This window comes from Muntiacus reevesi, chromosome 3 (genome assembly GCF_963930625.1).
Source record: "Muntiacus reevesi chromosome 3, mMunRee1.1, whole genome shotgun sequence".
Taxonomy (NCBI): domain Eukaryota; kingdom Metazoa; phylum Chordata; class Mammalia; order Artiodactyla; family Cervidae; genus Muntiacus; species Muntiacus reevesi.
The window spans coordinates 97,930,466-97,955,665 of record NC_089251.1 but is presented as its reverse complement, the minus strand read 5'-3'; the positions used below and the strand labels follow the sequence as shown (position 1 = coordinate 97,955,665).

Below are 25,200 nucleotides of genomic sequence, written 5' to 3'. Positions count from 1 at the left end.
GGAGAACTTGTGGGAAATTATGATCCTCCTTTGCTTACCTTCTCTTCCTAAGTACAGTGGCGTCTTCTCCATCATAAAAGTCTCCAAAGGAAAAAGTCAAAAGGAGGGAAGGAGAGAGAACCACCTGGGGCTGAGAGAGAGAAACATGTTGAGTGATTTTCGAGAAAGAAAAAAACTGGAAGAGTATCGAGGGTTCTGTTTAGAAAGCAGAGCCAAGGGAACAGGATATGTATTTTTTCCTGTGCATTCCACCATGGGCACTCACACTCAGGGCCTTCTGTGGCATCGTAAATTCTCACCACAAGCCTGTGGGCACATAGTGCACACATGCTCTCCTCATTCCATTATCGGTAAGAGTCATGGCAATGAGCTTGCAGTAAATTCCAGTTTCACCGTCAGAGCACACTTACATCTTTTGTGTATTATTTTCTCTAACTGGAAGAGACCCTCAACTAAAGAAAAGAATGGGATAACAATGACTGAAAAATATAAACCCTCTGGGTGAGATATATAGCTTTTATATTTGGACCTAACAGTTTTTCGGAAAAGTAGACAAAAAGTAGAACGGAGCTGAAAAGAAAACGTGAATCTTCACCTACTTCACTGAGAATTTAATTTACTTTCACTCCAGTGTCCTGTGTGCAGCTATGTCTGTCTGGGTAGAATTGTAAAGCATCGTTTGCTTTTGTCCCCAGCCATTTGTTTCATTCATGACTTATGTATGGGCTGTTTCTCCTTCTGGAACACAATGCTGTTTTGGTTTTCATGTTTCCTGGACCCGCATCAAATCTATCACCTTGGAAATGAAGTGTTGAGCAGAGAGGTTGCCCTGGCAACTCTTCATTACACGATGCTAACTGGCACGTTCAGTTTTCAGTGGACCAGATAACTTTAACCTTAGCTCTTTCAAAAAAATGAATTCATCATCAAGTCATATACAGAGTAAAACTGCTTTAGCTATTTGATGAATCTGGAATTTAAAGCTCTTTATTGCCAACTGCTTTGGGAAAAAAAGAATGTGGGAACAATTGTTTTTGCATCATTGGGAAGGCCACTGCAACATCACACATCATCGGGTCTTTAACAGCATCTCATCAAAGCTCCCTGCCTTGCTCTAATCTGGGCCCAGCAGGTAGCTTTGTGATCAGGTGGCCCGGGCTGGCACCCCATCCCTGTCCCTTACTCCTGACAGGCCATGGCAGGATCTTTAATCAGGTTTGTGAGGAGCCCTCTTACTAGGTTCTTTTTTTAAATACTTATTTTTTATTAATTTGTTTGGCTGCACTGGGTCAGTTGTATCACATGGGATCTTAAGTTGAGGCATGTGGGATCTAGTTCCCTGACCAACGATTGGCAGGCCCAGGTGCCCTGTGTTGGGGGCGTGGAGTCTTAGCCAGTGGACCTCAGGAAAGTCCCTCATACTAGGTTCTGAGAGAAGCATTTTATCTCATCAAAGTGTCTGATCTAAAACTTACAGCAATCTAGTGAGGTGACTATTTATCTTATCATTTAGCTGATGAGGAATGTTAGGGATGCTGCTAAGGGCATAACATTTTGCTGCTTTCAAATATAATAGCATTGAAAACTGTGTTGATAGAAAAGTTAATTAAAAATTTAAAAGGACAGTTAATACAAAACTATGTATTCATTGTGTAGAAAATTTGGAAAATACAGGTAAGTAGAAAAGAAAGAAACATTAAAATATAATTTCTCACAGATGAATTATTTGATGACTGTCTGATCGAAGCTTTTTCATTACATATATTGTCTTTTGTTGTCTGTTTTACAAAATGAAGTTGAACTGAAGATACTCTGTGCCTTGATTTTTACTCAACAATCTATTTTGAACATCATTCCATACCAGAAAATTTCATTCATAAAATTTACAAATTCAAATTTCATTTATAAAATTTACATTAAAAAATGATCTTTTTATTTTAAGTTTAGATTGAAGTATGTGAGATGTAACCTACCCTGTTGTAAGTAATGTATTTTTGTGGGTTTATGAATGATCTTATTGACACATCTCTTTGCCAGTTAATTTTGTGGCCCTGCCTTCAGTTTACTCTATGGAAACCTGGAGATGTTTCTATTTAAAAAGCAGAGGTTTGGGACTTACCCAGTGATGTAGTGGCTAAAGATTCTCCCTTCTGATTCAGGGGGCTCCAGTTTGATCCCTGGTCAGGGTACTAAGATCCCACATGCTGTGGAGTGCGGCCAAAAAGTAAATAAACACAACTTGTTTAAATAAATAAATACAAGCTGAGGTTTAAGCTTTAGCACTCAGAAATTTGTACAACTACGAAGCCACTGCACCTGTGTTCAGAGTCAGCCGTGCAGATGTGCCCAGCCTTTGCATTTTCATTACTCACATCCAGTCAGACCTCTCCTTGCCCAATCTGGCAGCAAGCTCTGGGATATGTATAGGAACAAATGATTTAGTTGAAAAACAGTGAAGTTGTTGAATTCAGTCAGTGTCAAATGATAAATATATAAACAGCAGTTTGTACCATTTTCTCATTTTCAAAATGATTGCTTATAAACACAGCCAGAATGTGGTCTGGTCGAATTCTTTCTAGACTACTCTAACAACTAATAACAGTGCCTACAGTTCAGAAAAGCAATGCCAAAGAATCTGAGAACTCACCTCACATGCTAGCAAAGTGATGCTCAAAATTCTCCAAGCTAGGCTTCAACAGTACGTGAACCGAGGACTTCCAGACCTTCAAGCTGGATTTATAAAAGGCAGAGGAGGTCAAATAGCCAACAGCCAATGGATCATAGAAAAAGCAAGGGAATCCCAGAAAAACATCTACTTCTGCTTCATTGGCTACCCTAAAGCCTTTGACTGTGTGGATCACAACAAACTGTGGAAAATTCTTAAAGAGATAGGAATACCAGACCGCCTTACCTGCCTCCTGAGAAACGTGTATGCAGGTCAAGAAGCAACAGGTAAAACTGGACGTGGAACAACGAACTGGTTCCAAATTGGGAAAGGAGTACGTCAAGGCTGTATATTGTCACCTTGCTTATTTAACTTATATGCATCATGAGAAATGCCAGACTGGATGAAGCACAAGTTGGAATCAAGATTGTTGGGAGAAATATCAATAGCCTCAGATATGCTGATAACACCACCCTTATGGCAGAAAGCAAAGAGAGCCTCTTGATGAAAGTGAAAGAGGAGAGTGAAAAAGCTGGCTTAAAACTCAGCATTCAAAAAATTAAGATCCAGTCCCATCATTTCATGGCAAATAGGTGAGGAAACAATGGAAACAGTGACAGGGTTTATTTTCTTGGGCTCCAAAATCACAGCAGATGGTGACTGCATCCATGAAATTAAAAGATGTTTGCTCCTTGGAAGAAAAGCTGGTTTTTCCAATAGTCATGTATGGATGTGAGAGTTGCCATAAAGAAAGCTGAACACCAATGAATTGATGCTTTTGAACTGTGGTATTGGGGAAAACTCTTGAGAGTCCCTTGGAAAGCAAGGTGATCAAACCAGTCAATCCTAAAGGAAATCAATCCTGAATATTCACTGGAAGGACTTACGTTGAAGCCGAAGCTCCAGTACTTTGGCCCCCTGATGTAAAGAACTAACTCACTGGAAAAGACCCTGTTGCTGGGACAGATTGAAGGCAGGAGGAGAAGGGGAAGACAGAGGATGAGATGGCTGAATGGCATCACCAGCTCAATGAACATGAGTTTGAGCAAGCTCTGGGAGTTGGTTATGGACAGGAAAGCCTGGTGTGCTTCAGTCCATGGGGTTCCAAAGAGTCAGACATGACTGAGCAACTGAACTGACTGACTGACAGTTCTGTGCCCCACTTTCTTCATTTAGCATATCTTCTGCACATATTTCCTTGTAATGACCATTTTGGGATGAATTTTAATAGTTGTACTAATATTCAGTAACATGAACTACTGCGATTACTTTAGCTATTCCCTGCATTATTGGACAGTTTACTTGGAATTTCGAGAGTGCCTGTTTTCCTAATCTTAGCTGTCACTTAGACCAGTAGCATTAAAAACAAACAAAAAAACCTGCCTACTGCTAAGGGGAAATGGTACTCCAAATTTAACTTTTTTTTTTTTTATTGTTTGAGAATAGTTTTTTATGTAAGCTAAATATATCTCTTAAAATTTTGCTTACATCATTCACATTCTTGGCAAACACGTCTTTTAAAATACCAAAGTTATGCTCATTTCATGCCTCAATCACCAAGAACTCAAATCTGGTGGACTTTAAGACACAGTATTTTAATAATAAAAAAAAAAAAAGACACAGTATTTTACAATATAGATAAACTTCTAAAAATGTTGGAGCTTTAGCCATTACTTCAGTTTATATAATTTTAATCTTTTACATATTCAGAAAATGGTTACTTTGCACATGCATTGTGTTTTAGAAACTAGTATTTTTTAATAAAGTAAAAAACTACAGAGTTCAGTGGAGAGGAAAACCAAGTAACAAAACTGCATTTCAATGTCTGTATCTATGAAAGGATTGAATGAGAAAATATATAGAGGACTTAGGACTTGGCAGACAGCAAAAAATAAACACTATTATCATTATTGATAAAAGTATTTTAATAGACTTGATAAAACTATTCTTAACTACTGATAAAATTATTGGTTAAGGAGTGTCTCTGGTCTAACAGTGGGAAAAATTCTAGCAGAATCAGCCCAAATTGAGGCTATCCAAGGATTCAGCAATTATAGTCAGTGACACTCTCTCTGCCCCCTTTCCTCCACTGACCTCATACCTCCTCCTTTCTCCCTCTGCTCTTCCTCCCTCATAGTTACAATCTCACACAGACTGTGATTATCATTAATTTGGTAAGGCTTCTAGGTTAATCTCAAGAGGATTAAAATAGGCAATACCTTGAGGCTCCCTTTTATTATCAAATACTGTCCAGAAGGGCCCTGCCATAAGTTAGTAATGCTTGATTTCCACTATAAGAGGTAAAAAGTAAAACATGTTCAAAGGACATGTGACCAAGTGATTTCATTCCCTTTCAAGCAATGTAAGTTTCCTCATTAACTACACTCCCCTCCCCACCTGCCTCCCTACAGAAGCTGAGCAGCCAAGATTCTGATCGCCCAAGTCCCTATAAGAATACCCTTTATGACCTCACAGTCACACCAAACTTGGTATCATAAAGAGAATGTCCCATGGGACCTTCAGCTGATCACCATGTTGTAAAAACTAAGACCACAGACTGAAGGTGTGGAGTATGATTTTGTCTTTCCCTCAATCTGCACACAGAAAGGAATGAGAGTGGGTGCACATGAGCCAAATTTGAACTGCTACCACCCTGAAGTCCAAGATGGCCATGCAAGGCATGAGATCCAAACCCACGAAAGAGGGAGGTAGAATGTTAAACAAACGGTTTTCTCTACACACCTTCTGGCAGGGGTCTAGCAGATCCTGATGAAGTAGTATAATGTTGCTAAATATTTTGTGGTATTGATTTGCAGTTGAGCCATAAGTTGGCAATTTGAAGAGCTATTTATAGACGTCTAGAGGGAACTTTTCCCCAGGAGAGATAAGAGTGTAGGATCTTTCACTTTTTTGAGGCTTTTTTTTTTTCCTTTAAAAGTTTATGTGGTGTTTTAAAAGATGGTGGGTTTTGTTTGTGTTTTTTTCTTTTTCACTTTTGTAAATTTCTTTCAGTTTTCAAAGTGCAGTCAGCTCACCTTTATTTTTTATTTGGTTTGATTGACTGATTGATTTTGGCTGCACTGGGTCTTCATTGCTTTGTACAGGCCTTCTCCAGTTGCGTCACGTGGGCTTCTCTTGTTTCAGAGCATGGGATCTAGGACGCATGGGCTTAGTTGGTCTGTAGCATGTGGACCCTTCCCTGACCAGGGATCAAATCCACGTCTCCAAAATTAACAGGTGGATTCTTAACTACTCGACCACCTCGACTCACCTTTTAACCCACTGTTCTGGCTCCTCTTGGACAAAGCTTGCTCGAGGTCACATGATGAATTCGTTTGTCTGACAAGTAGCAAGGGTTGACTATTCAGCCTAACTTATTGCTTCCTTCTCAGTTTCCTAAATCTTTGGCTATTTTGTTTGTCTTGGTCTTGAGGTTTTAATTGCAAAATCAATATACATAGTTTTCAATTTCAGTGTCTTTTTTTTCATGATGTTATTTTATTATTCAAAATATTGTTCTTTTTCTCATCCATTTGTTTTCATGGCACATCTGTTTGTTCTTACACCTTCTTATGACTGTTATATCTTTGAGCAACTTAATCACTAATTTTAATCATAATTAATATAAAACTATTGTTAGGTGGTCATAAAATTAATTTCTACTCAAGTGAGTTGATATTCAGATTGTTGATTTGCTCAGCTCCCATTTGGGGCATTTGTGTGTGTTTAGGAATTTTAGTTTGTTTTCTCACTTTTAATAAGACTTTTTAAAAATCTGTTTTTTCCTCTGCCTTCTCTTAGGAAGCTTACATTCCTAAAGAGGGATAAGTGAAAGTCACTCAGTCGTGTCCAACTCTTTGCGACCCCGTGGACTTTGCACAGTCGATGGGATTCTCCAGGCCATAATACTGGAGTGGGTAGCCTTTCCCTTCTCTCAGGGATCTTCCCAACCCAGGGATTGAACCCAGGTCTCCCACATTGCAGGCTAATTCTTTACCAGCTGAGCCACAAGGGAAGCTCAAGGAGAGGGGTAAGTAATATGCAAATAGGTAAAAGTGAAATATTGGGCTTCCCAGGTGGCTCAGTGGCAAAGAAACTGCCTGCCAATGCAGGAGACCCAGGTTTGATCCCTGGGTCGGGAAGATGCCCTGGAGAAGGAAATGGCAGCTACTCCAGTATTCTTGCCCGGGAAATCCCATGGTCAGAGGAGCCTGGTGGGCTGCAGTCCACGGGTCACAAAAGAGCTGGACACAACTTAGCAATCAAGCAGCAGCTAAAAGTAAACTATTACAGGTCCTGTTAGCATAGCAGTCAGAGACATCCCCGAGCCCAGAGAGAAGCAAGCATCGGATGCGGACAGAGTTCAGGTCCTGTTAACATAGCACAGGGTCAGAGACATCCCCGAGCCCAGAGAGAAGCAAGCGTCAGATGCAGACAGAGTTCAGATCCTGTTAACATAGCATGAGTCAGAGACATCCCCGAGCCCAGAGAGAAGCAAGCGTCGGATGCAGACAGAATTCAGGACAGTGCCCTCTCATTCTGGCACGCTGCTGTTCTTAGAGAGCACGGTTTCAGTGACCACTAAGCTGTTTTTACTTTACATGTATAAGAATCCCTTACAAATTGATAAGGAAGATGGCCCAAAGATATCACCTAATCATATATTCTCAAGAGAAAATCAAATTTAAAATAAGTACGGGAAAAAGATGTTGAATCCAACTGAAAAGTGAAAGTGTTAGTCACTCAGTCGTGTTTGAGACTTTTGAGACCCCATGGACTCCAGCCTGCCACACCCCTCTGTCCATGGCATTCTCCGGGCAAGAATACTGGAGTGGGATGTCATTCCCTTCTCCAAGGGATCTTCCCGACCTAGGAATTGAACCCATGTCTCCTGCATTGCAGGTGGATTCTTCACCATCTAAGCCATCAGGGAGGAACCTAACTAGTCATTTACAAAGTAGCAACAATGAGATTCTATTTCTTATTGTTCATGCCCGTCAATTTGACAGAGTCTTATGAAGAGAATACTTGACTCTGATTAGGGTTTCCTGAAATAGTTTTTTGAGGTGATGGTTATTTTTTAAAATATGTAGTTTTAAAAATTGGAAGGAAAAGGTTAGCAATGATATCTCTGATTTTTATTTCTCTATTTTTTATTTCATTTTCTAATTTCTCTACAAATCTAAAGTATTGATTTTCTAGCCAGAGAAACATGTTGTACAACCATTAAATTAACTTTTGAAGGCACATGTTAAGTGACACTTTCCTTTGACATTGGTGTATAGGTGTTCCCTCTGGCACATGTGTGCAATGACACAAATAAGATGACTTTAATTAACCCCCAAGGAGTGAAGCTCGATATCTACAAGCAAAAAGTGGAACAGGCAATTAAGTCCTATGAAAAGTGAGTATTACTCCTGGCTACTCTTTAATGAATGTGCAATTTGTTTTCACTTTTCTCTTGTTTTAGCTTAAATTTTTCATCCAGGGCAGCTATTTAACAATAGTGAAGTTGCTCAGTCGTGTCTGACTCTTTGTGACCCCATGGACTGTAGCTTTCCAGACTTCTCTCTCCATGGGATTCTCCAGGCAAGAATACTGGAGTGGGTTGCCATTTCCTTCTCCAGGGGATCTTCCTGACTCAGGGATCTAACCCAGGTCTCCTGCATTGCAGGCAGATGCTTTACCCTCTGAGCTACCAGGGAAGCCCGTTTAACAATAGTCCATGAGGAATATTAACAGCAGCCCCAGCTGACAGATGGGCTTCCTCTCTGCCTGCACTGCATTAAGTGCATTACTGAATGTGCCCAGCAGACTTTTCAAGAAACCGTCTTCCCTTTCCAAACTCTGTAGACGTCTCAGGTTTCCATAAACTCTTTTTTCTTTTTTACAGATTTTTAGATTTTCTTTTGATGTGGACCATTTTTTGAAGTCTTTATTGAATTTGTTACAATGTTGTTTCTATTTTTTATGTTTCGGCTTTTTGGCCACAAGGGATATGGGACCTCAGCTCCCAGATCAGGGATCGAACCCCAGCCCCTGCCTCGGGAGGTGCAGTCTTAACCACTGGACTGACAGGGAAGTCCCTCCATGAACTCTTAAAGCTTTGTTTTTAGCAGAGTGAACTGGACCATTTTAGCATTTAACTTTCTGTAAAGTGACTAAAAGACACCACAATAATGATATAATTTACTTAAACAATTTTTAAATCAAAAGCAAGATGATGACCAGGTTGACTACAGTGAAAACTGTACCCTTAAATAGTCACTGTGTTCATGCTGAGTTAGGGGTCCTCTCTTCACAAGGGCAGATAACCCAGGATTTGGCAGGCAACTGCCAGGCTGGAGGAGATCCAGGTCAGAAAGAAACCCAGGGTCCTTGAATCCCATCCCCTTCCTGGGGCCTGGCTCCTTCAGTCCTGACCTGGGAGCCCATCTCAGAGTGGAGATTACGGCTCTGTGACTAGAATCTCATCCTCTCCCAGCTCTCTAATCACCTCCCCACCCTGCCCTGTAGCATTTAATTACTCCTTGTGCACACTCTTAATTAAACTTTGAGCTACCCAGCTCCTCCAGGCAAGTTCTTATTCTTGGTTCTGGAAACTGTGCAATTGGGTTTTCATTCACTACCATGTGGTTGGGAAAAATCAAAGTAAACAAAAGTGAACAGGGCTCAGGCCAGCCCTTACTGGTCTACTGTCATTTTTTAGTGTGTCTAGTGTGTGTTCAAAAAAGTATTGGTTTGGTCCCAAAGTTTGGATTTTTCCATTACATGTTACAGAAATACCCAAATAGACTTTTTTGACCAACTGAATAGAAGATCTGACTTCTGCCACTTGGAGTGCACAACCCAGCCCAGAGACTGGCCTTTCTGCACTAGGCCCATCTCAGGCCTCTCCAAATCTGCTTACACTTGACCTTCTTCTGCTACCCTCACCTAAGAACTGAGGCTGTGTTGCATGGGCTCCTTTTGTTGCCTCAGGGCTTTCCTGAGTCTTTGTGGGCCCTTCATTTCCCTCCAGGGCAGGCTGAACTCTCCCAAGGGTCACCCTCCCTGCTGGGCCAGAGACTTAGCTCTGTCTGGTCCTCTTCTCTGCCTCTTCCTCCTCACCAGGCAGGCCTTCCCTTGCCTCCAAGCCACTCTCCCTGCCCACCCACCCAGCTATTCTCTTTCATCCCTTCTTGCTTCAGCACCAATGGCCACCCCCTACCAGAGGCCCTTCCCTAGCGACTCTCCAGCACCCACTTTGACTGTGGTGCTTGGGAGTGCTCCCAGCTTCAACACAGGCCTGCCTGTAAGGGATGTCAGCCCCCCAGGGCAGACTCTGGGCTGCTGCCTTTCCCCCTGGTCTCCTCTTCCTAGCAGGTGTCACTATATTTATTTTGACTGTTGGAATTTAATTTGAATTTGATCTAATTCAGGTTTAATTATTAAAATTCATCTAGTTCAGTTATATAAAATATAATGATATCATTTATATTGTAATTTAATTTGCTTGACTTGTTCAAATATTTGAGTCCTGTGACTACCTGGTCTGTGAAAGCCTGCTACAGGGCCACAAGCTGGGGCTTTGAGGTCAGACAGCTCAGGGATTTCATTCTTGGCTCTGACAGTTGCTTGACAGGTCATGTGACACTTGTGAGCTTCAGATTCCTTATTTGCAAAGATCTGGTTCACAGGGCGGTTTGAAGTTTATGTAAATTATATACATAAAGAGCAACTAATGTTAATTACTTCCCTCTTTAATTCCCTGAATCTGCTGACACTAAAATAACCATAAATACACGGGATGGAAGAGTCAAATAGTTCTTTCCACTGAGATGATCCTTTCCTGAGAATTTCCAGAAGGACAGAGACCCTCCATTCCCAGGCAGAAGAGAGTCCTTCATTCATGGCAAAACCAAAATACAAACCTAGTAGTGCTCTGTCCCAGTTCTCACTTCCAATAATGAATCTAGAAGAGCCTTTCATACCCTCAGAGGAATATTATACCATATTGTTATTAAAATAATAAAATAGTATTAATTTAAATATGATTATTAGCATTAACTTTAATATGATTAATATTGATTGAATGTGTATTGGTATCATTAATTTGATGTTTATTTTAAATGAATTATTTATTTAATATTGTTTTTAATAATATTAACATTCATATTATATAGAACAAAGCTTCTGATCTTTTGTGTTTAGTAGTATTTGTTTGCTGGTATAAATGTCAATTGCCTTTTCCATCATGCCCCATCTTTCTAAAGCTATGCAGACTATGAAAAGTAATTAGTGAAACTTATTTATCCTCATCTCATCCCCAATGAAACATTTCTAAGGAGTTTCCCACCACAGGTAAGCCAGATATAACTCTAAGTCTGTCTGGTTCGGGATGACCAAGTAAGTTGGAGGCTCACAGTCCTTTGGTCAAAGTAGTTACACACACTAGCTGTTTTGGTCACCTAATTCCCAGGTATAGGAGTCCTTGTGTTTTAGTATTTTAAGAATTGCAGGAGCAGTTTTGACTTTGTGTGTCTGCACAGAAGCTCTGAGGATATCAGTGCTGGCTAAATTCTCAGGTGATTTTTCTGCAGCTGTGTTCATGGTGAACCTGAGGTCAAGTTTGACTCTCCTAAAAACAGAGGAAGATTGTGGTTTATCAAACCCCAGTATCCTGGACAGCCCTCATCTCACACTTTTAAAGGCTTTCCTGTAGCTGCCTTCCACACCAGTGGAGCCAGGATTCATACACTCTCCACTGCCCTCAATTCATGCCTGCTTGCTTTTTCTGTGTGCTTTGAAATAGCTCAGTGAAGATGGCAAATGGAGGAACAACAGGGGTTATGAAAATACCCTCTTAGGAAAATATTTTCTGAAGAAATAAATTAAAATTAGAGACGGGGGCCTTCCCTGGCAGTCCAGTGGTTAGGACTTCTCACTTCCAATGCAGGGGGTACGGGCTCAATGCCTGGTGGGGGACTAAAATCCCACCTGCATGCAGCATGGCCAAAGTAATAATAATAAATAAAAACACTAACCTTTGAACACTTGGTACATGACAGGCACTGTGGTAAGCACTTTTTTTTTCATTTTAAAAATAAAATTAGGGACATGTCATAGCTAATTGGACCCACATTCACCAACCATTCCTGAATTTCTAAGCCTCCCTCTTCTTTAGAACCTGGAAGGAATGAGCCTTAGTTATTTTTGATCACTTTATACATACTGCTCATTTAATCCCCTCAATGCCAGGAGTAAGTGGTGTTATCCTTGTCTTATTGGTAAGAAAACAGTTTTCAAAAGTTATGTAATAGGGATTTCCCTGGTGGTCCAGTGGTTATGAATCTGCCTTGCAATGCAGGGGTTGCAGGTTCGATCCCTGGTTGGGGAACTAAGATCCCACATGCCATGGAGTAACTAAGCCTGAGTGCCACAACTACTGAGCCTTTCATGACACAACTAGAGAGTCCAAGTGCTGCAACTAAAACCTGACACAGCCAAATAAATGAATATTTTTTTAAGTTATGTAATAGGATCACACAGCAGTAAAGCAGAGCCTCTGAGATCTGAACCCAGACCAGTGTCTCTGCCAAGCCCTGTCTACACTCCCAGTCTCTCTCTTTCATTGCCTCCACTTTCAAGGTTTACATTTTAAAATATTTTTAAATAGTTTTCTATTTTCCATAAATGCACACAAGCTCTAGAAGTCATTGTTTAATCAACCACATAATTAAAGAAAATTGGGACTTCCCTGATGGTCCAGTGGCTAAGACTCCACCCTCCCAATGCAGGCAGCCCAGGTTCGATCCCTCAGGGAACTAGATCCCACAATCCATAACCAAAAAAGATCCTGCATGCCACAATGAAGATTAAAGATCCTATTATGTGCTTAGTCGCTCAGTTGTGTCTGACTCTTTGCAACCCTATGGACTGTTGCCCACCAGGCTCCACTGTCCATGGGAATTCTCCAGGCAAGAATACTAACTGGAGTGGGTTGCCATTTCCTTCTCCAGAGGATCTTCCCATCTCAGGGATTGGACCCAGGTCTCCCTCATTGCAGAAGAGTTCTTTACTATCTGAGCCACCAGGAAAGCCCTGCATGCCGCAACTAAGACCCAGGGCAGCCAAATAAATAAATTAAAAAAAAATTTTTTAAAGAAAGCCAATTTCTTGTGACCCTACGGACTGTAGCCCACCAGGCTCCCTGTCCTTGGCATTTTCCAGGCAAGAATACCTAAGTGGGTTGCTATTCCCTACTGGGATCTTCCTGACCCAGGGATCAAAACCGGTCTCCTGCATTGCAGGCAGGTTCTTTACCGTCTGAGCCACCAGGGAAGCCCTTCTGAAGAGGCCACAAAGAACCAAAAATATCGAAGGAGACAAGGGCAGAGCTGGCTTGTTTCCTGCTTCCTGACTCTTCGGTCACTTACAGAGCATTTATCTTTGTCAGACACAGTTCTGTGTACGATGCATACACTTGCTTATTAAATCTGCACTGCAGCACTGGGAGGGAGCTACTGTTATTATCCACATTCTACAGAAAAGTTGGCTACTGGCCCAAAGTCTACTGGATAACAAGAGGGGAACACTGAGCTTTCGGCCCAGTGGCTCCAGAGTCTGTGCTCTTCACCACCACACTAGACCCCCTTTCCATGACCTCCTCAAGCTCATGATGGATGATCAGGGCAAGATAACACCACCCAAAGTATGCTCCCAGAGCCCTGTCCCACAGACACTGGGCCCAAGGATTAGAAGCGGGCCTCCTGGGGAGTGGCAGTATTCTCCCTGTCCGTCTTATTGAGACTTTTCTGTTTCATGGAACACCAGCTCACAACCCATGGAGCCAGTGTTCTGTGCCTGGTGCTCCAGGAAACCTGGTTTAGGTGATGATGTAGCAGTCACAAAACAGGGCTGGAAACTCTGAAAAAGCACCGCTGATTAGTAACAAGAAGAGGAGCTATAACTACCCAATTGAAAGCACTGGCTCCAGCTTCCTCCTTGCCAGAATCTTTCTGGAAAGATCGCCAGAATCTTTCTCACATGTTCAGTGAGCTTAGTCTCAGCCCCAACTCTCCATGCTGGATGAGCAAGGTGCTTCATCATCCTGCCCCCTCAGTAGCCACATTTGGAAAATAAGGAGGTCAGGCTGGTTGATCTCTAAAGTGTATCCCAGTTCTCTTATTTATGACCCTATTAACCCTTTTTTGTTCTGCAAATCCAGACAGAAAAATGTCTACAGAAGGCAGACTAAGGGCACACTTGTATTTTTCCTTAAGATGAAAATAAGATATTTAAAAATATCTTCATGCAGAGTTAATGAGGGCCAGTTTGTTTGCTGCCTTTTCTCAGCCTGGGTTTTACCTAATGGAGCTGAGAACTATGCCCTCCTTTCATATTTAGCGTGATTGCCACAAAGTCATAAAGCTTCTGCAGTGATGCCAAGGGAGGGAGACCCTCACATCCAATCTCTGAGCAAGTGGCAATGGTGTGGTCCTACGGTGGTGCATGGCTTGGGCTCTCCCTGCCTGGGGTCAGTCTTTTCTTCTGAAGTAAAGTATTGCTATTAAATAATTATTGTTGATTTTTTTAAAACAGGCGCTTGAATAAAATTGTTTGGCGAGCATTATCTCCAGAGGAAAAAAAAAAGTAAGCCAGTTCCTTTTCATCTTTAAAATTGCTTTTTAATTTTGGTGAAATTCATATAACCTACAGTTAACAGTTTCTTTTAACTGTTTTTAAATGTGCTACTCAGTAATACTTAAGTTATTCACAGTTCACAAAATTGTAAAGATTGTAATTGTAAAATTAAAAAAAAAATTTTTTTGAATGTTGTGCAAGCCACATGTTCCTTTAGTTTCAAAACTTCTCTATCATCTCAGAAAATACCTTGTACCTGTTAAGTACCCCTTCCCCATTCCTCTCTCCCACTTTAGTAACTTCCAGGCTGCTTTCTGGGCTTCCCTGATGGCTCAGATGGTAAAGAATCTGCCTGCAGTGCAAGAGACCTGGGTTCGATCCCTGGGTTGGGAAGATCCCCTGGAGAATGGCAACCCAGTGCAGGATTCCTGCCTGTAGAATACCATGGACAGAAAAGCCTAGCGGGCTATATTGAGTTTTGAAAGTCTCCCAACTTTGTTCTTCTATTTCAAAACTGTTCTGGTTATTTGTGGCCCCTTGAAGTTCAATGTGAATTTGAGGATTGGCTTTTAAGAAAGTTATTTTAAGTCTTTGTCTGCCAAATCCATTGTCTGAGCTTTATGTGTCTGTTGCTTTTTTCTCCTGTGAATGGGCTGTATGCATCCATGTTTCTTAGTATTCTTTGTAACTTTTTGTTGAGAACTGAACATTTTGAACATTGTAACAGTAACTCAGGAAATCAGATTCTCTACCCTCCCCAGAAATTGCTGTTGTTGCTTGATGAAGGCTGCAGTTGTCTGTTCAATGTCTTTCCATGCTATTTTGCAAAGACTGTATTCTTTATCATGTGTGTTCACTAAAGTATTGTTTTGTTATCCCTGTGGTCAGCCAGTGACCTGACAGAGATTTCCCTACATGTCAGCCTCTCTGTGCATCAAGCATTCTTCTGAATGCTATGCAAGTATTCAACTACATTCTTGAGTTCCAAAATAGTTAATTCTATCAAATAGTTGTTTTGGTGAAAAGACCCGTTCCTTGATTTTTCCACTCCACTGTCTTTCATGATGTCATCTAAAGCATGATGTTGAGTAAGTTATGACACCTTTACTATGTTACAGTGCCTGTGCTTCTGCTCAGTTCTCCAGTCATGTCCGACTCTTTGCAATCCCATGGACCTTAGCCTGCTAGGCTCCTCTGTCCACAGGATTTTCCTGGCAAGAATACTGGAGTGGGTTGCCGTGCCCTTCTCCGAGGGATCTTCCCAACCCAGGGACTGAACCTGTGTCTCCTGCATTGCAGGTGTATTATTTACCTCTGAGCCACTGGGGAAGCCCCGTATTGAGGTAGTTTCCTCCTAATCCTAGTTTATTGAGTGATTTCATTTTTAATCATGAAAGAGTGGTGAATTCATCATGATTTTGCTGTATCCATTGAGATGATCAAGTCATTTTTTTCCTTCATTCTGTTACTGTGATTTATTATATTGATTGATTTTTACATATTGCATTCTAGGAATAAGTCTCATTCTTTTAATGTGTTGTTGAATTTCATTTGCTAGTATTGAATCAATGTTCGAAAGCAATATTGGCCTGTAGTTTTCTCATCTTGTAGTATCTTTGTCTGGCTTTGGTATCAGGGTGATGCTGGCATCATAGAATGAGTTTCAAAATGTTCCCTCCTCTTCAATATTTGAAATTATTTGAGGAGGATTGGTGTTAATTCTTCTTTAAATGTTTGGTAGTTCTCTCCTTGGCAGCCATATAGTACTGAGCTCATATTTGTTGGAAATTATTTGTTTGCTGATTCAATCTCCTTACTAGTTACAAATCTGTTCAGATTTTTTATTTCTTTCTGATTCAGTCTTAGTTGGTTATATTTTTATAGAAATTTGTCCATTTCTTCTAGGTTATCCATTTTGTTGGTGTATAATGGATCATGGTAGTCTTTTATAAAATATCTTTCTTAATTCTCTGATAACAGTTGTAATGTTCCCTCTTTCACTTCTGATTCTAGTTTTTTGAGTTTTCTCCTTTTTCTTCTTCATCTAGCTAATAAGTATTTGTCAGTTTTGCTGCTCTTTCCAGAAACTAACTCTTAGTTTCATAGATTTTTTCCTACTGTTCTATTTCACTTATTTCTGCTCTCATCTTTATTATTTCTTTCCTTCTGCTAACTTTGAATTTATTCATTTTCCCACTTCCTTGAAGTGTAAAGGGAAGTTGTTGATTTGAGATATTTTCTCTTTTTTAATGTATTTAGCAATATAGATTTCCCTCTTAGGACTGCTTTTGCTATATCTTAGGCATTTTAATATGTTGTATTCTTATTTTATGGGCTTCCCTGGTAGCTCAGACAGTAAAGCGTCTGCCTGCAATGCGGGAGACCTGGGTTCGATCCCTGGGTTGGGAAGATCCCCTGGAGAAGGAAAAGGCAATCCACTCCAGCACTCTTGCCTGGAAAATCCCACGGACAGAGAAGCCTGATAGGCAACAGTCCATGGGGTCACAAAGAGTCGGACACAACTGAGTGACCACCTCACTTCACTTCATTCTTATTTTAAAATATCTCAAGATAGTTTACAGTCTCCCTTATGATTTCTTCTTTGGCCTATTGGCTGTTTAAGAGCATGTTATTTATTTTCCACATATTTGATTTCTAGTTTTATTACACTGTGATTGGAGAATATATTTTATATGATTTAATCTTAAAACTTTTAGGACTTGCGCTTTTACATGTGGTTTATCCTGAAGAGAATGTTCCATGTGCACTTAGGAAGAATATGTATTCTGCTTTTGGTTGGTAGTGTGTTCTATGTATGTCTGTTTGGTCTAATTAATCTATCATGTTTTTCAAGTCCTCTGTTTCTTTATTGGTCTTCTGTTTGGTGGTTGTATCCATTATTGAAAATGGAAATTGAAGTCTTCTCCTATAGTGTTTCAGTTTCTCCCTTCAATTCTATTAATGTTTGTTTCTATATTTGGGAGCTGTGAAATTAGGTGCATATTTATGACTGTCATATCTTCCTTGTGGATGGACCCTTTTTACCATTATATAATGTCCTTCTTATATGCGAAGTCAAGTAGGCCTTAGGAAGCATCACTACGAACAAAACCAGTGGAAGTGATGAAATTCCAGTTAAGCGACTTCAAATCCTAAAAGATGATACTGTGAAAGTGCTGCACTCAATATGCCAGCAAATTTGGAAAACTCAGCAGTGGCCACAGGACTGGAAAAGGTTAGTTTTCACTCCAATCTCAAAGAAAAGCAGTGCCAAAGAATGTGTAAACTACCACACAATTGTACTCATCTCACACGCTAGTAAAGTAATGCTCAAAATTCTCCAACCCAGGCTTCAACAGTAGTGAACTGTGAACTTCCAGATGTTCAAGCTGGATTTAGAAAAGGCAGAGGAACCAGAGATCAAATTGTCAACATCCATTGGATCATTGAAAAAGAGAGAGAGTTCCAGGAAAACACCTACTTCTGCTTTATTGGCTATGCCAAAACTTTTGACCATGTGGATCACAACAAAGTGTGGAAAATTTTTAAAGAGATGGGAATACCAGACCTCCTGAGCTGCCTCCTGAAAAATCTGTATGCAGGTCAAGAAGCAACAGTTAGAACTGGACATGGAACAACAGACTGGTTCCAAATCAGGAAAGGAGTATGTCAAAGCTGTATATTGTCACCCTGCTTATTTAACTTATATGCAGAATACATCATGCGAAATGCCAGGCCAAATGAAGCACAGTTGGAATCAAGATTGCTGGGAGAAATACCAATAACTTCAGATATGCAGATGACATCACCCTTATATTAGAAAGTGAAGAAGAACTAAAGAAGCTCTTCATGAAATTGAAAGAGGAGAGTGGAAAGGTGGCTTAAAACTCAACATTCAGAAAACTAAGATCATGGCATCTCATGGGAAATAGATGGGAGACAGTGGAAACAGTGAGAGACTTTATTTTGGGGGCACCAAAATCACTGTAGATGGTGACTGCAGCCATGAAATTAAAAGATGCTTGCTCCTTGGAAGAAAAGCTATGATCAACCTAGACAGCATATTAAAATGCAGACATTACTTTGCCTACAAAGTCTGTCTAGCCAAAGCTATGGTTTGTCTGGTAGTCATGTATGGATGTTAGAGTTGGACCATAAAGAAAGTTGGGCACCAAAGAATTGATGCTTTTGAACTGTGGTGTTGAAGAAGACTCTTGAGAGTCCGTTGGACTGCAAGGAGATCAAACCAGTCAATCCTAAAGGAAATCAGTCCTGAATATTCATTGGAAGGACTGATGCTGAAACTGAAACTGAAACTTTGGCCACCTGATGGGAAGAACTGACTCATTGGAAAAGACCCTGATGCTGGGAAAGAGGAGCATGATGGTGGGAGGAGAAGGGGATGACAGAGGATGAGATGGTTGGGTGGCATCACTGACTCTATGGAGATAAGTCTGAGTAAGCTCCGTGAGTTGGTGATGGACAGGGAAGCCTGGCATGCTGCAGTAGTCCATGCTCTGAAAGTCCTTCTTTGTCTCTTGTAACAATTTATGACTTAAAATAGTCATAATTTTCTGATTTTTTTTTTCTGATTTACCAAGTCACCTTTTGAAGCTCTCTAGTGAATTTTTCAGTTATTATATTCCTCAGATACAGAATTTCTGTTTGGTTCTTTTTATAGTTTCTGTGTCTTTGTTGATATTCTTAATATGTTCATTCATCATTTTCCTGATTCCATTTAGTTTTCTATATTCTCTTGGAGCTCAATGAGCATTTTTAAGACAGTTATTTTCAATTCTGTCAGGTAATTCATAGCTTTTTTCTTTAGTGTAGATTTCTGGAGATTTATTTTGTTCCTTTGATTAGGCCACTCTTCTCTGTTTCTCTTTATTCCTTAGTACTTTTAGGCAAGATCTGGGCATTTGAAAAGGCAGACACTTGTCCCAGTCTTTATAGATGACTTCTTATAGGGGAAGACCTTCACCAATCACTCTGACTAGAGATTCTGGGAACCTCTCACAACTTTTCTGGGGGTAATTCTTCTCTAGGAGTGGTGGTGGTGGTGGTGTGTGTGTGTCATTTCCCAGTTGAAGAGGTTTGCCCCTGTCTTTTCTCAGGAGCTGGTAATCTTTTTCTCCCCCTGGTGTCTTTCTTTGGTACTGCAGTATCTCTGGTGCTGTAACCAGCCATGCAACTTGCCTTTGCTCTCAGCAGCCAGTAACCTGCCATGCAAAGTATGCTGCCATTTTTATTGGCACTCTTAGTCAAGTGAGACAAAAGCCAGTCTCTTAAGCAGCCCCACAGAAGGCCAAAATGTTGCATACATGTTCCACTCTTCTCTTTCAGAGAAGCCTGGACTTCATTTCCTCTGAGTTGCTCAGCAGGTGCCAAGAAAGGGGAGGGGCTAGGCCAGGCAAAGTGCAAGGATGTTCCTAATACGCACTCAGTGCCCCCTCTTTTTGGCTTTGAACTCCCGGAGAACTGGTACCTTTTAACTGGCTTCTTGGAATTCTCACAAAGGCAGTTTGTCCACATACTATTGTCAGCATTCCTGTAGGGGAATGAGGCCTGGGGTTTCTCATTTTACCATTTTCCTGACATCACTCCCATTTAGATTTTTAATGAGAATTTTTGCCGTCTTCTGGAAACAAGTTTGTCTGTGGATTGAGTACTGTGATTGTACTGGGTTTACGGTGCGCTCTTCCAACACACAACATCTTAAAAAAATGAAAAAACGTGGCACCTTCAGCAGTAAGAGAGTGATAATTATGAGATGTTCTTCTCCCCGTATCTCCCTCAGTCAGTCTATCCATCGCCCTCTCTTTACCCCCTTCCATGAATGTCTGACTCAGAAGTAGCTGGGACTGGAAATAGAATTTAGGACTTGGGCCCTCCACACCCCAGTGGCTTCCCCTGGAATCGTGCAGCCTGTTCATCAGCTGATAGAAAGTTTGGCTTCTGTTCTTTGTGAACCAAATCAGTGAAGCCAGAAAGTATAGGCCTTTTTTAGGCTTACAGGAGGACAGGAGATAAAGGTAGCTAAAATGAGCTAATAGAAGAATTATTTCACTGAGACAAATATTTGGGTTTAGTGTTTGCTTTGTTTTCCAGAGTCACTGCTAGGCATAGCTGTGTGAAATCTCTTTGAAACGTGCTTTTGATTCTGCCAAATGTTAGATCTAAGGAGAAAGGAATGGGTTCCAAACACGCTGAAAAAAATTGTTGGAAAAAAAAAAAACTCGTGTAATAAAGTTCTAAAAAATCAGACAATCAAATTAAATAATGGGGAAAAAGGCCTCCCATGACTCAGAGATGGTTATTTCTAACTTGTGCAAACTACCAACGCCCCGATGGACAAGAAGGCGTGGCTGCAATTCTGTCGACACCTGACATCTGCTCCGACAGATGTTTCTCAGGGGAGGGTTGACTGAAAAACCATCTTTCCATATGTTTTCTGTTATGATCACATTACGTTTATCTTTCTTCTTCCTTCTCTAGGTTAGATGCAAACAAACCAATGCAGTACTTAGAAAACAAGGCAGCTTTGAACGAGGCATTAGAAAGGTTGAATTGGCCCATTTCGTTGAAGGAGCTGTCCTTGCTGGAGAATGAAATCCTAGCTGGGAAAATGTACGTACAGCAGGCCATGGAGCTCCAAGAGGCTATCAAGAAGGAGAATTATGTAAGCAAAGCACTCGAAGAGGTGTGTACCATGGCGGGGTCTGTGTTTGCTCCCTCCCTCCTGCTCCGAGCCCTTGACATCTCTGTATTGGCCATCCATCTCCTCCACTTCTCAACACACTGATTTCTAAGAGTTACAGTCAACCCCCTGAAGGTCTCAGGACCTCTTTCAATAGAAAGGAAATGGTGTTTGATTTTACTCTGACCTTAGTTTTTAGATAATACATGTTGTAACTGGAAAATAAAATGAAGCAGAAGTATCACGTGATTAAAAGCCTGGGCTTTGATATGAGCCAGACCAGCATCTGGTCTCAGATCTGCCACCTAATCCCCATGTGATCTTGGCCAGTGACTCTCTTTAAACCTTAGGTTTTGTTTTCTTTAATCTGTAAGATAAGAGTATTAATAGTATTAACAGGCTTATTATGAGAAAATGAACATTTAAAGTAGTTAGTATTGAAAGTCTTTCGTAAGTACTAGCAATTATTGTTACTGGTAAAACAGACCTTCTAAAGAGAATTTATTATCTGGCAGCCTTAATATTTATTACCACTTTGGATCATTTACTTCTTTATTTTTTTTGGTCGTGCTCAGTCTTTGTTACTACATATGGGCTTTCTCTGCGGCGAGTAGGGACTCCTCTGTTGCGGTACATGGACTTCTCACTGCAGTGGCTTCTCTCGTTGCAGAGCACGGGCTCCCGGGTGCTTGGGCTTCAGTAGCTGCAGCACATGGGCTTCAGTGGTTGTGGTGCACAGTCTTAGTTGCTCTGTGACGTGTGGAATCTTCCCAAACCAGGGATGGAGACTGTGTCTCCTGCATTGGCAGGCAGACTCCCATCCACTGTACCACCAGGGAAGTCTTGAATCATTTACCTTTTTTAAAAATTAATTTATTTTTTTTTGAAGGATAATTGCTTTACAGAATTTTGTTGTTCTCTGTCAAACCTCATCATGAATCAGCCATAGGTATACATATATCCTCTCCCTCCTAAAACCCCCTCCTATATTCCTCCCTGTCCCACCCCTCCAGGTTGACACAGAGCCCCTGTTTGAGTTTCCTGAGCCATACAGCAAATTCCCCTTGACCATCTATTTTGCACACATGGTAATGTAAGTTTCCATGTTACATCTCACCCTCTCCTCCCCTCTCCCCATGTCCATAAGTCTCTTCTCGTTGTCTGTTTCTCCATTGCTGCCCTGTGAATAAATTCTTCAGTTCCATTTTTCTAGATTCTCTATCTATCCATTAAAATACAATATTTACCTTTCTCTTTCTGACTTACTTCACTCTCTATAATAGGTTCCAGGTTCATCCACCTCATTAGAATTGACTCAAAGGTGTTCCTTTTTATGGCTGAGTAATATTCCATTGTGTATAGGTACCACAACTTCTTTATCCATTCATTGGCTGTAAATAGTGTAAATAGTGCTGCAGTGAACAATGGGATACATGTGTCTTTTTCAATTTTGGTTTCCTCAGGGTATATGCCTAGGAGTGGGATAGTTGGGTCATGTGATCATTTTTTTCCTAGTTTTTTAAGGAATCTCCATACCGTCTTCCATAGTGGCTGTATCAATTTACATTCCCACTGACAGTGCAAGAGAATTCCCTTTTCTCCACACCCTCTCCAGCATTTATTGTTTGTAGAGTTTTTGAAGATGGCCATTCTGACTGGTGTGAGATGATATCTCATTGTAGTTTTGATTTGCATTTCTCTAATAATGAGCAATGTTGAGCATCTTTTCATGTGTTTGTTAGCCATCTGTATGTCTTCTTTGGAGAAATGTGTTTAGGTTTTTTCCCCACTTTTTGATTGGGCTGTTTGTTTTTCTGGTATTGAGTTGTATGAGTTGCTTGTATATTTTGTCAATTAATCCTTTGTCAGTTGTTTCATTTGCTATTATTTTCTCCCATTCTGATGGTAGTGTTTTCACCTTATTTATAATTTCCTTTGCTGTGCAAAAGCTTTTAACTTTAATAAGGTCCCACTTGTTTACTTTTGTTTTTATTTCCATTACTCTAGTAGGTGGGTCATAGAAGATCTTGCTTTGATTTATGTAATCAAGTGTTCTGCCTATGTTTTCCTCTAAGAGTTTTATAGTTTCTGGTCTTGCATTTAGGTCTTTAATTCATTTTGAGTTTATCTTTGTGTATGGTATTAGGAAGTGTTCTAATTTCATTCTTTTACATGTAGCTGTCCAGTTTTCCCAGCACCATTTATTGAAGAGGCTGTCTGCCCCATTGTATATTCTTGCCTCCTTTGTCAAAAATAAGGTACCCATAGGTGCATGGGTTTATTTCTGGACTTTCTATCTTGTTCCATTGGTCTATATTTCTGTTTTTTGTGCCAGTACCATCCTGTCTTAATGATTGTAGCTTTGCAGTATAATCTGAAGTCAGGGAGTTTGTTTCCTCCAGCTCCATTCTTCTTTCTCAAGACTGCTTTGGCTATTCAGGGTCTTTTGTGTTTTCATATGAATTGTGAAATTTTTGTTCTAGTTCTGTGAAAAATGTCATTGGTAATTGGATAAGGATCACATTGACTCTATAGATTGCACTTGGTAGTGTAGTCATTTTCACAATATTGATTCTCCCTACCCAGGAACATGGAATATCTCTCCATCTGTTTATGTCACCTTTGATTTCTTTCACTTGTGTCTTACAATTTTCTGTGTACAGTTCTTTTGTCTCCTTATTCCTAGATATTTCTTTTTGTTGCAATGGTGAATGAGATTGATTCCTTAATTTCTTCCTGTATTTTCATTGTTAGTATATAGAAATGCAAGTGATTTCTGTGTATTGATTTTGTATCCTGCAACTTTGTTAAATTCACTGATTAGTAATTTTCTGATACTATCTTTAGGGTTTTCTATGTACAGTATCATGTCATCTGCAGACAGTGAGAACTTTACTTCTTCTTTTCTGATCTGAATTCCTTTTATTTCTTTTTCTTGTCTGCTGTAGCTAGGACTTCCAGAACTATGTTGAATAATAATGGTGAAAGTGAACACCCTCATCTTTTTCCTGACCTTAGGGGGGATGCTTTCAACTTTTTACCATTGAGAATAATGTTTGCTGTAGGTTTATCATATATGGCCTTTACTATGTTAAGGTAGGTTCCTTTTATGCACATTTTTTGAAGAGTTTTAATCATAAATGGATGCTGAATTTAGTCAAAGGCTTTTTTTTTTTTGCATCTATTGAGATTATCATATGGTTTTTATCTTTCAATTTGTTAATGTGGTGTATCATATTGATTGATTTCCATATACTGAAGACTCTCTGCATCCCTGGAATAAACTGAGCTTGATCATGGTGTATGAGCTTTTTGATATGTTGCTGAATTCTGTTTGCTAAAATTTTGTTGAGAATTTTTGCATCTGTGTTCATCAGTGATATTGGCCTGTAGTTTTCTTTTTGTGTGTTGTCTTTGTCTGGTTTTGGCATCAGGGTGATGGGGGCCTCATAGAATGAGTTTGGAAGTGCTCCTTCCTCTGCAATTTTTTGAAAGAGTTTTAGAAGGATAGGCACTAGCTCTTCTCTAAATGTTTGATAGAATTCTCCTGTGAAGCCATGTCATCCTGGGTTTTTGTTTTCTGAGAGATTTTTGATCACAGCTTCAAATTCAGTGCTTGTAATTGAGTTGTTCATAATTTCTATTTCTTCCTAGTTAAGTTTTAGAAGATTGAACTTTTCTAAAAGTCTGTGCATGTCTTCCAGGTTATCCATTTTATTGCCATATAGTTGTTCATAATAGTCTCCTATAGTCCTTTGTGTTTCTGCATTGTCTGTTGTAACCTCTCCTTTTTCATTTCTGATTTTGTTGATTTGATTCTTCTTTCTTTTTTCCTTGATGAGTTTGGCTAAAAGTTTCAATTTTGCTTATTTTTTCGAAGAATCAGCTTTTAGTTTTATTAATCTTCACTATTGTTTCTTTCATTTCTTTTTCATTTATTTCTGCTCCAATCTTTATGATTTCTTTCCTTCTTCTAATTTTGGAGTTTTTTTGTTCTTCTTTTTTAGTTGTTTTAGGTGTAAATTAGGTTGTCTATTTTATGTTTTTCTTGTTTCTTGAGGTAGGATTGTATTGCTATAAACTTCCCTCTTAGAACTGCTTTTGCTGCATCCCATAGGTTTTGAGTTGTCATGTTTCCATTGTCATTTGTTTCTAGAAATGTTTTTATTTCCCTTTTGATTTCTTTAGTAACTTGTTGGTTATTTAGAAA

At 40.0% G+C, this 25,200-nt stretch overlaps 1 protein-coding gene across 2 annotated transcripts in view; it reads left to right on the top strand.

Annotated features, from left to right (window-relative positions):
* The window catches only part of VWA3B (von Willebrand factor A domain containing 3B), a 180,087-nt gene that overhangs the window by 110,011 nt on the left and 44,876 nt on the right, over nt 1–25,200 (top strand). For both annotated transcript variants that reach the window (XM_065927450.1, XM_065927449.1), the window contains 3 exons: nt 7,951–8,069; nt 14,249–14,299; nt 20,789–20,993. In XM_065927450.1, coding sequence (XP_065783522.1) covers nt 7,951–8,069; nt 14,249–14,299; nt 20,789–20,993 — 375 coding nt within the window. The remainder of the gene's footprint in view (nt 1–7,950; nt 8,070–14,248; nt 14,300–20,788; nt 20,994–25,200) is intronic.